The sequence below is a fragment of the Delphinapterus leucas genome, chromosome 2, assembly GCF_059928025.1.
Source record: "Delphinapterus leucas isolate spDelLeu-1000000601 "Yukka" chromosome 2, BTC_Dleu_Yukka2, whole genome shotgun sequence".
Lineage (NCBI taxonomy): Eukaryota > Metazoa > Chordata > Mammalia > Artiodactyla > Monodontidae > Delphinapterus > Delphinapterus leucas.
The window spans coordinates 181,088,611-181,104,090 of record NC_143130.1 but is presented as its reverse complement, the minus strand read 5'-3'; the positions used below and the strand labels follow the sequence as shown (position 1 = coordinate 181,104,090).

The following is a 15,480-nucleotide window of genomic DNA, read 5'->3' as shown; positions in this document are numbered from 1 at the left end:
CCGCCCCCTGCCCGCCGCTGGCCCTGGAGGCCCCACCTGGTCTCCTCGGTGGCCATGTAGAACACGTCATCGGGGGCGTCGATCCAGTTCATCCGCCGCCGCTTGACGGGGGGCAGGGAGCCCCCCCGGATCAGCCGCACCTTGGTGGGGTACGCCTTCCCGTTGAGCAGCAGGTTCCGGCTTGGTCCCTGCCGTGGGGAGGCGCCAGGGGTCAGCCCGGGGCCTCCACGTGGGCACCCAGAAAGCCCGAGGTGGCGGTCCCAGCGGGGAGCATGGAGGCTTGGCCACCCCGGGCGGGGAGGGGGCCCTCCGAGGGCCATGGAGACCCGCCGCCTGCCCCTCCTCTGGTCCCACTGGGCCTCCCAGATGCTCCCGTGCAGTGCCTGGCAGGGCTGGGGGGCCTCCCCCAAAGGCCCGCGGGAGCTGTGGGAACACATGTGTGTACGAGTGTGGAGGACGGGGGCCCTCCCTCTCACCATGTGCCTTGTCTGTCCGTGATTCGCCAAACCTGACAAGAGGGAGGAGAACAGGCTGTGAGGTCCGAGGCAAGGCACGTCCTGCACTCGACACACTCGCTGAGGACCCGCAGCCGAGAAGCAGGAGACCTGGGCCCAGGTCCCCCCAGAGCCACAGCCCACACCCAGGTGGCGCTCTGGGTGGGGACCCGGAGTCTCGGATCTGAGCTCGCTCCCTTGACTGGGCCGCGACAACCGGGGCCTGGTCTACAGTGGGTATAAATACAGTGGCGCCGGGGAGCCCCTCTGCAAGGCGGCCACTCCCCGGGCAGCACCACTCAGACCCCAGGAGGCCGGGCCACCCTGGGCTTCCTCCCGAGGGGCCCCCAGCCCCCATCGCAAACCCTGGGCCAGCCACCCAGGGAGGAGCTGATAGAAGCTCCTACGAGTGGCCAGTAGGCCAGGCTCTGGCCAGGGTTCCAGCGCTTCCACCCCATGGCCGGGGGTCTGGAGCCACAAGCAGCTGCCAGTGACTGGGGAAAGACGCCGTCCCAGGTCTCAGTCCACACTCCCAACCGGCGCCCGAGACCTGTGGCTCCCAGACACACGTGGGGCGAGTCTGTGGGCGGCCGTGGGAGCACGCGCCCACGAGGGCTGGTCTCCACCACTTGCGTCCTGCCAGAGGCCTCCCAGGACCAGCTCCTCCCAAAAGTGCCCCCTGGCCACGGTTCGTCTCTTGACGAGCAGAGAAGAGCTGTCCAGCCCTCCCCTTTGCAAACCGCCTCCTAACTTAGAGTACCCCAACCCCGGCAGGGCAGAGGAAGGGGCCGTGGCACCCGGCCTGCAGTCCTCGAGGCCCTGTGCTACTTACCCAGGTAGGTGCCTACCAGAGGGATGGGTGGCGGAGGAAAGAAAGCACACGGTCAGCGTTACAGGGGAGCGCGTGCATGCGGCAGGCCCAGAGGGTGGATGCAGCCGCAGGCGCGTCCGTGGGCCTGTTAGCCCATTAAGGCCCCACCGGTGCCAGAGGCCGGGCCTCGCCCAGACCCAGCTCCCGCCACCCGCTGCTGCCCCCGCTGCCCCCCAGCACCCCAGGAAGCCAGCTGTGGCCTCCTCCCAGGGCTCGTGTGCAGCCCCCGATATCCCCACCCGGGATCTGCACGCTGGGGCTTAAGTAGATAGGTATGGAAGCACATCGATCTCAGAAAACCCGACAGAAGCAAAAAGATTTCATCCCTCCCGCTAACTAACGGCTTTTTCACAGGTCGGACCACAAAGCCCAAAGCTGCCCGCTGGTGAGCACGCGGCCCCTCACCCCCTCCTGTGCGTGTAATCAGACCATCCCCAGGGCGCCTGTCGCAGGGGCAGACGAGCAGCCAGCCCCGCTGCTGGGACCAGGGGCTGCGACAGCCTCCCCACCCGAGGGCTATGGGGGGGGGGGGAGATCAGCAGGCTAGCGCCCCGCCCTCGGAGCCCCACCGCAGGGTCGTGGGTGAGGCAGCCAGGGCGGGGCCTGGTGCAGGCGAGAGTCTGTGTCCAGATGGGGTGAGATGGCAGGACCCGGCGCCAGTACCACCGGCTGACCCTCAGGGTGTGCCTGCTGGGGCTCTCAGACACAGCCGAGAGAGGGAGCGTCCAGGGGACAGGGCTGGGCCGGGTGGCCGCTGCTACCTCCCGTGTCCCCACGTCTGGCCCACCTCCCACAGATCCCAGGACAGCCAAGCCTCGGCCAGACCCCTGGGGCCAGTAGCCCTCCAGTCCTGAGCTTGGGGAGGGCTCTGGACGTGTCCATGCTGGCTGCCCCATGGAGCTGGGGTACCCACATCCGACCTGACCTTGCCATCACGAGGGGCTGGCAGGAGGGGCTCCGAGTGCACTTGCCACATTCTTCCCTTCAGCTGCTTCCCTGTTCACCTCCCCCCCCCCAACACACACACGGGTCCAGCCGCAGGCAGACCCCTGGGGGGCCCTGGGACACCCAGGTCTGACACATCCCACACTGCCACAGTGGCTACACCCTCCTAGAGCAGCCCCAGCCCACAGACACCCCACCGCCAGCTGAGGGGGCAGAAGCCGGGCCCTGGGCAGGTGAGAGGAGCCACATTCCAGAGGCGCCGACCGCAGGAGGATCCCACAGAGGGCTGCCCTAGCACACACCCCACGAGCATTCCACCCCGCTCAGGAGAGGGCACTACTGCTGCCTCAGCTCTGGGACCCTCAGCCCTGGGCGCGCCTCCATGCGGGGCCCTGACCTGAGCGTCCACCCGGGCCTCGCCGACCCCCACCCAGCCATGCCGGCCATGCCACAGCTCTGTCCCACCTGCCCCCCGAGGAGACCAGGGTCCCAAAGCCCCCCACTGGGGCAGGGGCGCAGGCAGGGTTGCAAGCACAGCACAGGCGGCCACGCAAGCTGAGGCTGGCGGCACGCGGACAGTCGCAGCACGACAGCAGACGGTACAGGTGGGCGGCGGGGGCACCAGGGCCGCCGGAGCGAGGACAGTCCACTGACCGGCGCTGGGCCCGGAAGGAGGGGTGGCCCGCGAGCCGGAGGCCCCGGGGCAGGAGGCAGTGTTGGGCGAGCTGGGGGCCCGAGGGGCAGCGCTCCGGTCTTTGCCGAGCGACAGGTGAATTGGGAGGAGCCGGGGCAGCAGGGTGCGGCCCAGCCCGCGTGGACTGCCCTTGGACGTGCCCTGAGCCGTCCGCCGCGCACGCGTGAGCACAGCACACACAGGCACGCGCGGAGGGCTGGGCCTTACCCCTACTGGGCATCAAGAGGCGCTTCTTCACGTTGCCTGGCAGCGCCCGGCGGCAGGAGAGAGGAGAGAACACACGGTCAGCGGGTGTGGGCGCGGCGGGGGCCAGGGTCGGGTGCCCCAGGGCCACAGGCCGTGCTGGCCAAGCCCAAGGCCCCGCCGGACTCACCGTCCACCCCGTTGTGCTGCTCATAGCTCCTCTTGCCCAGGATGGTAGGGGAGCCGTTGTTGATGACGGGGGCCGACTTGGCCGGGGTCAGGCCGCCGAGCACGCCGGACACGCTCTTCACGGGGTCGGGCTTCGGGGGGCGGGGGTGGGTCTCTGCAGAGGCAACGCGGGCAGGTGGGCGCACTGCGGGCCCTCGGCAGCAGCCCTGCCGCCCGACTGTGGGCTGCCAGAGCCCAGGCCCATGGCGACCAGGGCCCGGGAGGGCACCGCAGTCCAGCACCCCCGGGCATCCTGCGAGCAGGGACAGCTGCTGGGGCCGGGCTCCTTGGCTCCTCAGCCCTGGCCGAAGGGCCGCAACACCGGTGACCACCGGCAGCTTACAGGCTCCAGACACCCATAAACAAGCAGGTCCACTCAGCGGCCACCGGAGCTGACGGCACAGGGCTGGCCACTAGCCAGACGATGAGTTTTAACGGCCCAGCTGGCTGGCCGAGGACGAGCCCACGAGCGCCGGCCTGGAAGGCACGGGCTCACACCTGCCAAGGTCCCACAGCCCTGGGGGGCTCGCAGGGAACAGAGACCACCTCCTCCCATTGGTCGGGGCGAGGCCAGCCCCGGGACCGAGCCTCCAGACAGCAAGTGCAGCCAAAGCCACTTGTGTCTGCTGGGAGCGCGCCTGGCTCACGGTTCTGGAATGTCCCTCACGAAGGGAAAGCCGCCCCCACCGCTGGGGGGACCGAGTCCACCCAGCCACGCCCAGCCAAGCCAAGGGGCCGCCCCCCCTCGCCCAAGCCCCTGGCTGAGTCCCAGGAACAAACCGGGCGGGGCGGCGGCAAAGCCAGCCGAAGTGCTCAGGGTCCCCAGGCCACGAGGCCCCTCCCTGCAGGCTGCTGCCTAGGTGTGCATGTCTCCCACCCAGCCGTGACCCTGCCCTGGGGAGTGGGGCGCGGAGAAGCCCCCGCGGGAGACGCCGATCCAGGCTCAGAGGCATCACAAGAGCCAGTGCACCCGACCCAGACCCCTGGGGACTGCAGGGGCGAGGGGAGCAGGGTGGGGAGAGGCTGGGACCCCCGGGGGGGTTAGGGATGCAGCAGCCGGGGGCCAGGGCTGCGCTGGAGGAGAGCAGGCTCACCGAGGTGCCGCAGGACGGCCTCCAGGGGCTTCCGCGCGGCCTGCTTCAGCACCAGCGGGCTCTGAGAGGCTCCGGGCAGCCGTGCCGTGCCTGTGGGGTGCGAGGCCTGGGTAAGAGCTCCCGTGGGGGCTGCACACCCCGTCCCCACCAGCCCTGCCAGCGCCCCTCCCGCAGGGACACTCACACTCAGCCTTGATGGCCGCACTGTTGATGGGCATGTAGGGGTGCCGGGCGGCATGCCACGGGCGCAGGATCTCACGGCACAAGCGCCGGGCGATCCGCGTGAGCTTGGTGGTGTGCAGGTAGAAGGCCTGTCTCGTCTTCATGGCAAACTTGGGGCTCCCGCTGCTCCGGGCTGGGATGCCGTGGGGGCTCTGCGGAAGGGGGCGAGCCGCCCCAACACAGCGCCATGACCGCGGGCCGGACCACGGGGCCTGCGCTGGGGCAGGGTGGGGGGGACCGACTTACCATGTTACTGCGGTTGGGTCCTGGCCTCTCTCCATCTAACCGGGTTGGCATTTTCAAGCCACCATATTTCTTCCAATATGTCCAACAAGATGCGCAGAGGCGACACTGCATGTTAGGGGGACCCCAAGAATACCACTGGTAAGACTGGGTGGCTACGGACAACAAAGTTGGAAATAGACGGATTCTTAAGCAGAACCAGTGACGGCAGAGAGCATTACACAGCTGTCGCCCGCCCGCGCCCACCCCTCACCCTGTGGGCCCGGGCACCCGGTGCTCCCCGAGAGGGCTTCCCCGGCAGGGCGTGGCCACCGCCCCCAGGCTGGGCCCCAGGGCAGTGCAGGGGCGCCCAGGGCTGTGGGCTAGGGGCACCCGGATGCCGGGCAGGGCACTTACTGTAACAGCTCTCGCAGGCCCGGCCGGCCCCAGGGCTCTGGCCTGGCGCCCCGGCACCGTTCACCACGCCTGCCTTGACATTATTGACGCTGATCTGGTTCGGGTTTGGCTTGTTACTTGGGTAAGGAAGGGAGAGAGGGAAGACGTCACGGGACCACCAAGCCCTGGGCGCGCGGCTCTGGGGCCCGGCAGCCCCAGTCCAGACCTGCCTGGCCACAGGGCAGACGCTGACCCCTGCCTGAGAGTGTGTGATCTTTCTCCCCTCGAGTTCTAGAAGCAGCTCCCACCTTGTTGACACCCCAGCTCCATCTGCCTGCGCTTAGCTCAGCTCAGAGTTGAACCCCAGGCCGGGCGGGGTCCAGTCCTGATGCCCTGTGCTGCCCCCACCTCTGCCCCCGGGCCGCCACGGGCTTCGATGACAGGCCCCCGACTCTCTCTAGGACTCAGCCAGGACGGCACCACGGGGCCACGTGGGACGCGGGGACGGCGCCGTGGGGGGCGTACTTACTAGTTGGGGATATAAACTTGCTTTAACTTGCTCTCCGCTTCAGCTGCTTTCAAGCGTTTCTTCAAACACAGAACAAAGGGTCAGGGCAGCCAGCAGGTGGGTCTGGAGAGGGGATCCCCCAGTCCCCACGCTGCCCCCTCACCCTAAAGTTCCCACAGGACCCCTCGGCCCCCGCCCAGGCCGGGCCCTCACCTGCTGCACGTATCTGTCGGTGGTCTTCCACATGTAGTAGTACTCGATGATGCTGGTGAGCGACTTCCAGGGGAGCTGGGGGGAGAGGGGCACGTCAGGGGGCGGGCGGGGGCATGGCGGGGCCGCTAACCCCACCCAGGAGGGAGCGAGCCTCCCCCAAGCCCGCGTCAGGGCCCCTCTCAGGCCTCGCCCTCCCTCTCTCCCTCTCAGGCACACTCCATTCAACGCAAAAGCTTCCTCCCCGGTTTCGGCACCTCTGCCCTGCTCGGTCGGTGGTGGGTGCCCCCTCCCCTCGCGCAAGGCGCTGGATGCCCAGACACCAGCCCCACCCACGACCGTGGGCTGCAACGCTCCCCCAGTGCGTCCTCGCGGTCGCTCTGCTCCCCCGCTGTGCGGGCGCCACCTCTGGGCTCCACAGGCTGCGCGCGAGTCCAGTGTGGCCGTCAGAGTCTTGCCGCTGCCGTCCCGCCCCGTGTTTCCACGCCACCTCCAGGCCAGTCTCAGGCGAGTCCCGCGGCGCGGATTCTCCCAAGACGTCCGCCCGGGCGCGTCGACAATTCAGACTCTGCGCGCACCGGGGCCGGGACGGGACGTGCGGGAGGCGTGGCGAGCTGAGCGCTTTATGTCCCGCCCGCCTCCTCGCTGCACTTGTTTCCGTGTGAGGAGGCCTTGCTGCTCTGCTTAGGTTTTCAGTACGTTCCGCACATCTGCCTCGCACAGGGGGCCGGCTGTCTGGGCTCGGCCTGTGTCCACGGCACCAGGGGCTGCGCGGGTCCCTCTGATGGCCTCTGGGGACCGACACTGCTTCTCCACCCTCAGTAGTGCCATCTGCCTTCTGACGTGGGTCCTGTGGCATCAGCCTCGTCCGTTACTGCAGAGGTGCTGCTCAGAGTCAGATGCTGGCGAGGCCGCTGCATCCCGGCCCCTCCTAGGCGCTCGCGGTCAGGCCGGCCCGGCCGCCCCTGCCGCCCTCTCTGCACAGGCGCGCTCTTCTGAGTGACCACCAGTTGGCCTCCTTTCAGATGAGTTCAAGTGTATTTCAGGGGCTGTAAGGGCAGGAGGGGCCCCTGAGGGCACAGGCCCTGCCGGTGCTGGAATCCCCACGGGCTCACTGGTGGACACTTGCAAAGGACACAAAGCAAGGACGTACACGGAGACGCTCGGCCACTTAAGAACAACCAACACAGCCAAACGAACCAAGTCAAACAAGGCCCGGCGAGGACCCCAGCGACACCAGCGTGGACCCTCGCCTTGGTGGCACAGCCCAGGCCCCAGCAGGCGGCCTTGGGCGTTTCCTCCGGAGCCACTAACAGGCAAGGGGAGGGAAAAACGGCGGCCCGGCGGGCACAGCAGGGCCCTGAACCTGCGCCCCGGTACTCACAAAGTCTTGCTGAATGTCAGTGAAATCCTTCCCGTACTTCTCCAGAGCCTCCTCGAAAAGGCTGGCCTCCGAGGCCGACCACTCTTCCATCTCGTCCCTGCAGAGGACGGGCCCGCCCTGCGGCACCAGGGCCGAGATGGCCTTGGCGACATCGTACACGCTCCTGTGCAGCGTGTCCATGGCGTGGAACTGCGGCGGGAGAGGCGGGTCGCCTGGGCCCCAGAGCTGCGGCGGCCCCGCCCCGCCCGGCCCCGGCAGGAGGCATACCCGGGCCGCGTGGGAGGGGATAAGGACAGTCTCAGGGGGGCGGCCGGGGGCCTCTGGGGAGAGCACAGGGAGAGGCCAGGCTGCTCGGAGCAGAAGAGGGGAGCAGGTGTGCTCCCAGGCCCACTTCGGCAGGGGCGGGGCTCCAGGAGGGGGTGGCTCAGCCAGCAGACGGTGGGTGACTGGCCCCAGGGCCAAAGTGCCCTGGGCAGGAGGGGCCGGCCTAGGGCACGAGCCGTCCTCTGGGAGATGCCGCTGCCTCTGAGGTGGCAAGTGTGGAAAGAGAAGGGCGGGCTGAGGACGTGCGGCCCGCAGCCCAGCAAGGGCCCAGTAGGGCCTGACCACGTGCCGGCCGGCAGCCTCTCACCAGCATGAGACAGGGTCACCACACGGGGCAGTGAGAGCCCTGCGCTGTGCCCCCCAGGGAGGGCTGTGCCACCCGGGGAGCGGGTGCTGATCTGAGCAGACGCACAGGGCCGCGGCTGCCCGGTGGCCCTCTCACTTACCAGGGTGATGTCCCGAGAGGCGGCCGCGGCGCTCATGTGCAGGCTGGGCTGTCGGACAGAGCTGCTGCAGTCCAGGGCGCGTGCAAAGGTGCCCACGGAGCTGGGGAGGAGGAGAGACGCTGACCACTGGAGCGGACAAGCAGGAGGGGCGGCCGGACCAAGCCAGACACGCAGAGGCGTCCAGACTCGGCTGTCTCGGGATGGAACACTGTGGTCTGGAGCGCGGGGACGTCGTTTCTGAGACTTTGCAGACCTCTTCTTACAAAAGACAGCCTTCAGGTCCTGAGGCTCAGGACCCCACTCCTACACTGTTTCCGACGGCACCCGGCCCAGGCGCCTTCTGGGCGTGTGGCCCCCCTGTGCTCGCAGGAGCTCCCCTCCTGCTGTTCCAGCCCAGGGACCCCTGGGGGGCCGGCCTGGGCAGAAGCTGCTCCTCGGAGGGCTGCCCCTTTGTGCCCAGGAGGCCCTGCGCCTCCAAGCCACATCTGCCCGGTCTCGGAGCCGGACGAGCAAGAACCTCTGTCCCGCCCTACCGTCCGGGGAAAGAGCCCCCATCTGCGGCTGGCTTACTTGGCCTCGGCTGGTGGGCGGCCCCTGAGGTCCACGGGTCGGGCTGCCTCCTGGACCCAGGGACCCAGCAGCCCCCCTGAGCCGGCTCCACCTTCAGGGAAGGGCCAGGCCCCACCCTGCAGGCCTCCCTAGGAGCCACGAGGGGGTCTCAACAGAGCAGGGCCCCGGACCTTCTAACCTCCCAGGCCCTTCACTGGGGGATGCCCTGTAGGACAGGCACCCCGACGCCCACCGCAGGGGTGGGGCAGTGGCTCAGGCCCCGTGCCGGCTTGTGCCCGGGGGTCAGGCAGGACGTGGCCGCCCCAGCCCAGAACTCACCGGGCCACCACCAGGAACTGGTCGATCTGCTTGTCCACCAGCGGGTTGTGAACCTCCCACACCTTGGTCTCCAGCTTGGCCTGGTCTCGGCCGTCCTCCTCGCCTAGGAGGACGAAACACTGCGCGGTGAGAACACCGAGGCCGTGAGAAGACCCCCGCGGCTCCGTTTGGAGCCCAGGGTTGGACGAGGGACCAGGCCGCTGAGGCGGGGAGCGGGCTGGGAGGGCGAGTGAGCCCAGGGACGAGGTGACAGCGCGCGTGCGCACACACACGCGAGCAGGCACGCGCACGCACAGGGGCAGTCGGGCCCGGAGCTCCAGGGCACGCTCCACACACGACGGCCTTCACCTCTGGAAACAGTGGGCGCCTGGGGCTGGCAGCCCGCGGTCCCCGTTGAGGAGCTTGAAGAGGTGCCGTCGGGAGGGCCCAGGGAGCACAGCCAGCTGGACAGAGGGGCGCAGCGGCTCGGACCTGATCAATCAGCTCTTTCCTCTGAGGCTCTGCGGGGTGGGGTGCGGCTGCGCCCAGCCCCCAGCGGCAGCCCCGCCACAACGAGGACACTGATGTCAACTCAGTGCGGACCCACGCCTGCCACCCAAGGGCGCCCTCGGCGTCAAAAGCCTCCGTCTTGGGGCCTCTTCCCTCTGCAGACAGGAGCCCCACTCCTCACCCTGTATGCGGTGGGCATGGGGCTCAGGGCCCAGCCAGGAGGGTTTCTCTCCTGGGCAGCTGCCCATGCCAAGCGCCACCTGCCACGTGCTCCAGGCAGCAAGGGGCAGACGAGGCCAGCACGAGGGTCCAGAGAACGCCTGCCCCGAGGTCACAACCCCGCTCAGCTCAGGCGCTCCGCCTGCACGTCTGCAGGCCCTCTCAGTCTCTGTTGCTCTCCGTGGCGACCAACTTCCAGACCCAGGGCAGGACCCCTCACGGCACTCAGCAAGCCCGCGGGAGCCCTGTGCGAGCGCGGTCATGCAGGGCCAGGCATGGCCGGAAGTCACCACGGAAACACGTGCTCCCTCGCCCTGGGGAAGGTCAGCCCCTGCTAGGCTCCAGGGGACGGCGCCGGGCCGGAGGCTCACAGGAGAGAAGCCCTGCACTGCAGACTGACCCGGGGGTGGGAACGAAGAGATCTGAGGGGTCAGGGTTCTGGGGGCTGCATCTGTAGGACGAGCACAGGTGGGATTTTCCCGGTGTCGTGGGTAGGCTCCTTCCTGGTGGTGACTCGGCACGGAGAGCCCTCCCCAGGGACAGTGGGTACCAAGGAAGGCAGGGCCCCCACTCCTGGATCCAAGGTCTGCAGGCCGCGACCAGCCCCCAGCGACTGCCGGGCAACTGAGCCCAGAGCCACGGGCACAGCTAGCTGTGGCCCCAGCTGGCGCCCACGCCCACTGGTGCACCCTGCAGACGTCTCACGCGTCCAAGGCAAGGGCACAGCTTCACCCGCTGGGAAGGGTCCAGGCTCCAGGAGGAGAACAGGGAACTGAGGCCTAGGCCGACCCCACCTCGCCCCAGCAGCCCAGGGGTCGGGAGGAGGAAGGGCTGTAGGGATGCCGCCCCTGGCCCTGGGGCTGCAGGCAGGGCTTCCCCGGGGCACCCAGAGACGCGTCCTCCCGCCAAGCACCCAGGGCTGGCCAGAAAGCAAGGTCCTCGGACGTTCCAGCCACTCAGTGCTCTCCTGTGGCCGCCGTGTGGCCTCTCCTGTTTCCCACTGGATGTGGCCCTTTATCCTCAGCCAGGCTGGCTGGGATGGTGTAGACCAGGAGGCCCCATGGGGCCACTGGAGGATGCCCATCCCTGGAGCGGGGCCCGGGTGCCAGGTGCACCCCGCCCAGCAGGAGGACGGGCTGCACCAGGAGACCAGCTGGGCCAGCGCATCTGACTCTGTGCAAGTGCGGGGGCCCCCACGAGTGACGCGAGCGGCCCCAGGGCAGGACCACAGGGCAGAGCGCCAGGGCTGGCGGGAAGGGCAGCCTCGCCCCACCGGGGACGGAGCCGGACACCCATGAACAGAGGGAACCGCCCCCACCAGGTGCTTCCTGTTAGCCCTCCTTCTCACATCCGACCGGTGGCAGGAACCCCCATAAGACAGAGATGGAGACCAAGGCCAACCAACGGGGGAGGCAAGTGTGTGTGTGTGTGTGTGTGTGTGTGTGTGTGTGGAAGATGCGCGCGCGTGTACGCTCGTGCGCGTGTGTGTGCAGCGGGAAACACGCACACAGGCTGAAAGTGGATGTTTAGGTCAAGCGGACCAGCTTCTGGGGATCAGGAGTTGCGTCCCCGGAAGGAGCAGCAGCCATGGAAAGAAGGGACGTCCGGCATTTCTACAGCACAGGGGAAACCGAGGCACAGAGCACAGGGGAGCCAAGCCCAACCCGCAGCCCCACAGGTGCTGGGGACGCTCGCCAGGAGGACACCGCGCTCCTGAGGGACACCTGGGCACCACGCGGGGATGACCCTGCACACAGGGGACCAGCTCCGCAGGAGCACAGGCTCCGAAGAGAGCGCCATCCCGGGCAAGCAAGTGCGCAGGTCAGCTGTCGGGCCTGCCGCACAGCAACTACGCGGCCGCGCAGAAAGGAAGCGGGGGAGGGGAGGTGGCGGGTGCCACGAGGCCCGGACCCCGCTGCGCTCCCGGTCAACCTGAGCTGCCTGAGTGTGGCCACCACCCAAGTGACCCGGGCTCAACCACATGGCCCCAGAAGGAAGCCTGCCAAACGGCGCCCCAAGCCAGACAGCACCGGCCTTGCTGGTCACCGCGGGTCCACGTTCCTGCCTGGGCAGCTTGGTCGGGGACAGAACGGGCTGAGAAGCTGGGGGTCAAGCCCGCCCATGACCCCCGGGCTGCTGAAAGACTGAAGGGCAGGGGAGCTGGCACTGCGTCCCCATGCACTTCAGCCTCGCGGACGGCACCACCCGCTAGAAGTCAGTGAAACAGGCAGATCCATTCAAACGAGTTTTTGGGAGAGAAAAAGGGCTTCAAAAAGGTTATGAAAACAACTGACGAAAGGAAACAAAATCTCCAGGTGCCAGAGAGGGTCCGACGACCCCTCCTGCTGGGGGTCCTGGGGCTTGCCGCCCCATCCCAACACCCAGAGGCCCCCGCCCTCCCCGCCAGCCCCCCGGCCCACCCTACCTTCTTTCAGCAGGTCGGTGATATCCGCCTGGTACCGGTTCCCGACACGGATCTCCCCCTTGTCAGCCAGGAGGGTCTTCTGCTGGGGGTCATAGACGAGAGAGTAGAAGAAGAAGTCCTGGAAAACAGCACACGGGGCGGCGTCAATACACAGCACCCTCGGCCACACTCGTGGGAGGTCAGCAGACGGGAGGGGCGGCCGTCGGGGGGACAGTGATCTGCTCGGAGACACAGAGAGCTGACAGGTCAGCAGGCTTGAGAGCGCAGGTGAGGCAGCTGTAGGACCAGTTCCCCAAACTGCCACGTGCCCACCAGCAGCAACAGTTTGAAAACTGAGTTTATAAGAGCATTTAACAGCAACAAAAATCCTAAGGCATCTGGGAACGAATGTGACAGATTCCGGGCACGTCCTTTGAGAAGATGGTGCCGTTTCCGTGCAGTTGTCACAGGAGACGTACACAAAGGGGGTTACGTTACAGAATGTTCTGGACTCGGTGCCCAGAGCTGTCAGCGGAGCAGCAGCCTGCGGCCCTCAGCCTCGGAGCCTGTCTTCACCCCGCACGCCTGCGCCCAGGCTGTTCCGGCTGGAACTGGCACAGTCCGGCCTTCCTGGCCCTTCGCTGCCTGGCACTCCACGTGCCGAAGCTGCTTCTCAGAAGCTGCGTTTAGCTGGCTTGGGCTGCTCTGCAGAAACCAGCCTGCCAACCCTGGGCTTCCCCAGGGGTCTCCCCGTGTACACCGAGGGTCACGGCACCCCGTGCCAGGACTGCTACCTGGCCCCGTGTCCCCGTGCCGCCTTTCTTAGTCCCTTGTGGTTGTTTCTCGCAGCCCCTGCTCCCCGGGCGGCGGCCAGCTCCTGCGTCGGAGCCAAGGGCTCCTCTGGGTGCGGGTCCGTGCAGGCTGCGGCTGCACCCGCACCCGAGGACTGACTCTCTGAGGCCCGAGCAGGACGGCGGGCCTGGGCGCAGTCAGTCGATTCTTGCCCGGGGCCGCCCAGACCAGGAGAGGAGGCCATCCCAGTGGGCTGCCTGCCGTCTCAGGCTAAGAGCCACCCACCCCTAGACAGGTGAGCGAGAGAAGCAGAAACCACGAGGCGTGCACCCAGGAGACACACAGGTCCCCGAACGGGGCCCACGCGCTCGCCACTGCTGAACACCAAGTGGTTCACAGCCGCCGTTTTGCTCACGGCCGTCCCTCCGCGTCACCACCTCTGTGTGGCTGTCACTCAGGGGTCTTTCTAAACTGCAGACAACAGCCCCCAGTGGACGCACGCCTGGGGGTCACGGCCCCTGCTCTGTCCCGTGGGCAGGCACGCGGCGGCTCCCTGGAGCCCGGGCTGCCCTGGGGGCTCTTCAGCGCCGACTCCAGGCAGTGTCCTCCTGGCGGTGCTCCAACGCCTGATGGAGTCAGGCCTCGGTGAGGCCACGGCACCAGGCTTGCCCTCCCTCGCTGGACTGCTGTCGCCATGGTCCACGGTCTGACCCCCCGCCCACCTTGCCCCTCTGGGCCCCCAGGAAGAGCCGGGCCCTGCCTCGGGGAGAGGGGACTGTGGCGGAGAACAAGCGTCACCCACAGACGATGACACTCCTGCTAGGAGCTGCGGGGTGGCCGCACGCAGGTCCCAGGGGAGCCCGCAGTGCATGGGGACACGCAGGGAGGGGACTCCGGACCCACAACCACTCCTCGCCTGGCCCCAGGAGCTCCCCTTACACCGGGACCTGTCCCACTAGGTAACACCCGTGCCCGCGCCGCTCCTGACCCCGCTGGCCTGCCATCGTCCCCAAACACGCTTCTCGCTGCTCCCAGGACTCACGCGTGCACCCTCTGGGGACGTTTTCAGTCGTTCCGCCTCGGGTGAGGGGCGCTGGGCAGGCAGCACGGACAGCCCGCAACAAGCACCACCCGCCCTGGGTGTCACCGCGGGCTCAGGGCGAGCAGCTCGGGTGTCACAGCAAGGCCCAGGCACCGGCCGCCGTGGCTCCCCTCCCACCCTGGTCTGGGATGAGGAGGTCGGTGCCCTGGTCCCAGACCCTGGCAGCACCGACGGTTTTGGTTTCCTAAACTCAGAAACCCTCTGGTTGCCTGGCCAACACAGTCGTGGGTCAACCCAGTGAAGACTGGAGACGGTGGCCTGGACTGCAGTAGGGCCACACGCCCGCTGGGAAAGCCTGACAGCGACCACGGCGGCTAGCACGGGTCCCATCGTCCCCTCCAGGATGAGTCGTGCCCCTCCTGGGGGGCGGGGGGTGGTGGGGAGAGCAGACCCCCGGGAGCTGTCGCGCCCACTTTGGGCCCTCACTCTGGAGGTGCAAGGAGTGGGGACTGCACGGGACACCGGGAAGGGCCGTGACAGCGCCTGGCCTCAGGGCGCCACGGGCAGGGAAGGGCCTGAGCCCCGCGTGAGGTGGGAGCAGCAATGCCCACCCAGACCAGATCAGCGGAGCCAGGATCCGCCTCTGCCCCCACCCCGTAGCCCCCAGCCCACAGCGTCGGGCCTCACCTCCCGTTCCAGGTAGGACTTGAGGGACTCAGTCTCGTTGAGCAAAGTGACGCTGCACTTCCCTCTACAAGGTAAGGGCGCGCGTCAGGGGGGCTGGGCAGACTCCCTCGTGCCCACCCCCAGCCCCCGGGCACCTGACGTGGGTGGCGGGACTCCCTCGTGCCCGCGCCCGGCCCCCGGGCACCTGATGTGGGTGGCGGGACTCCCTCGTGCCCGCCCCAGGCCCCCGGGCACCTGATGTGGGTGGCGGGACTCCCTCGTGCCCGCCCCAGGCCCCCGGGCACCTGACGTGGGTGGCGGGACTCCCTCGTGCCCGCCCCAGGCCCCCGGGCACCTGATGTGGGTGGCGGGACTCCCTCGTGCCCGCCCCAGGCCCCCGATGTGGGTGGCGGGGCTCCCTCGTGCCCGCCCCAGGCACCCGGGCACCTGATGTGGGTGGCGGGACTCCCTCGTGCCCGCCCCCGGCCCCCAATGTGGGTGGCGGGACTCCCTCGTGCCCGCCCCCGGCCCCCGGGTACCTGATGTGGGTGGCGGGCAGTGACTCCAGCTGTCTGGAGAGGAAGAGCTCTCGATGCCTCAGCTGGTGCTTGAGCTTCTCGGGCAGGTCTGCCATTTCTGGGTTCTCCATTTCCTCCTCTGTTTCACCTGAAGGACACAGAGCTCCTGTGAGCTGGTCCCGGAGACACACGCTCAGGCGGCCGGACAAAGGCCCACCCGCTGGCTGCCCTCCCCACGCTG

General features: G+C 68.3%; 1 protein-coding gene across 3 annotated transcripts in view; it reads right to left on the bottom strand.

Annotated features, from left to right (window-relative positions):
- MTA1 (metastasis associated 1) overlaps positions 1-15,480 on the bottom strand; it is a 38,309-nt gene that overhangs the window by 889 nt on the left and 21,940 nt on the right. Inside the window, exons 5-20 of one of the 3 annotated variants that reach the window (XM_022575904.3) lie at positions 15,261-15,387; positions 14,743-14,806; positions 12,243-12,360; positions 9,110-9,212; positions 8,222-8,321; positions 7,452-7,640; positions 6,071-6,145; positions 5,879-5,937; positions 5,371-5,486; positions 4,978-5,129; positions 4,694-4,883; positions 4,510-4,599; positions 3,378-3,530; positions 3,212-3,247; positions 477-508; positions 37-188 (exon numbers count right to left, since the gene is read on the bottom strand). In XM_022575904.3, coding sequence (XP_022431612.1) covers positions 37-188; positions 477-508; positions 3,212-3,247; positions 3,378-3,530; positions 4,510-4,599; positions 4,694-4,883; positions 4,978-5,129; positions 5,371-5,486; positions 5,879-5,937; positions 6,071-6,145; positions 7,452-7,640; positions 8,222-8,321; positions 9,110-9,212; positions 12,243-12,360; positions 14,743-14,806; positions 15,261-15,387 — 1,756 coding nt within the window. Of the gene's footprint in view, positions 1-36; positions 189-476; positions 509-3,211; positions 3,248-3,377; positions 3,531-4,509; positions 4,600-4,693; positions 4,884-4,977; positions 5,130-5,370; positions 5,487-5,878; positions 5,938-6,070; positions 6,146-7,451; positions 7,641-8,221; positions 8,322-9,109; positions 9,213-12,242; positions 12,361-14,742; positions 14,807-15,260; positions 15,388-15,480 lie in introns of those variants that run through there. The other 2 variants (XM_089908302.1, XM_022575905.2) reach the window with 2 other exon arrangements.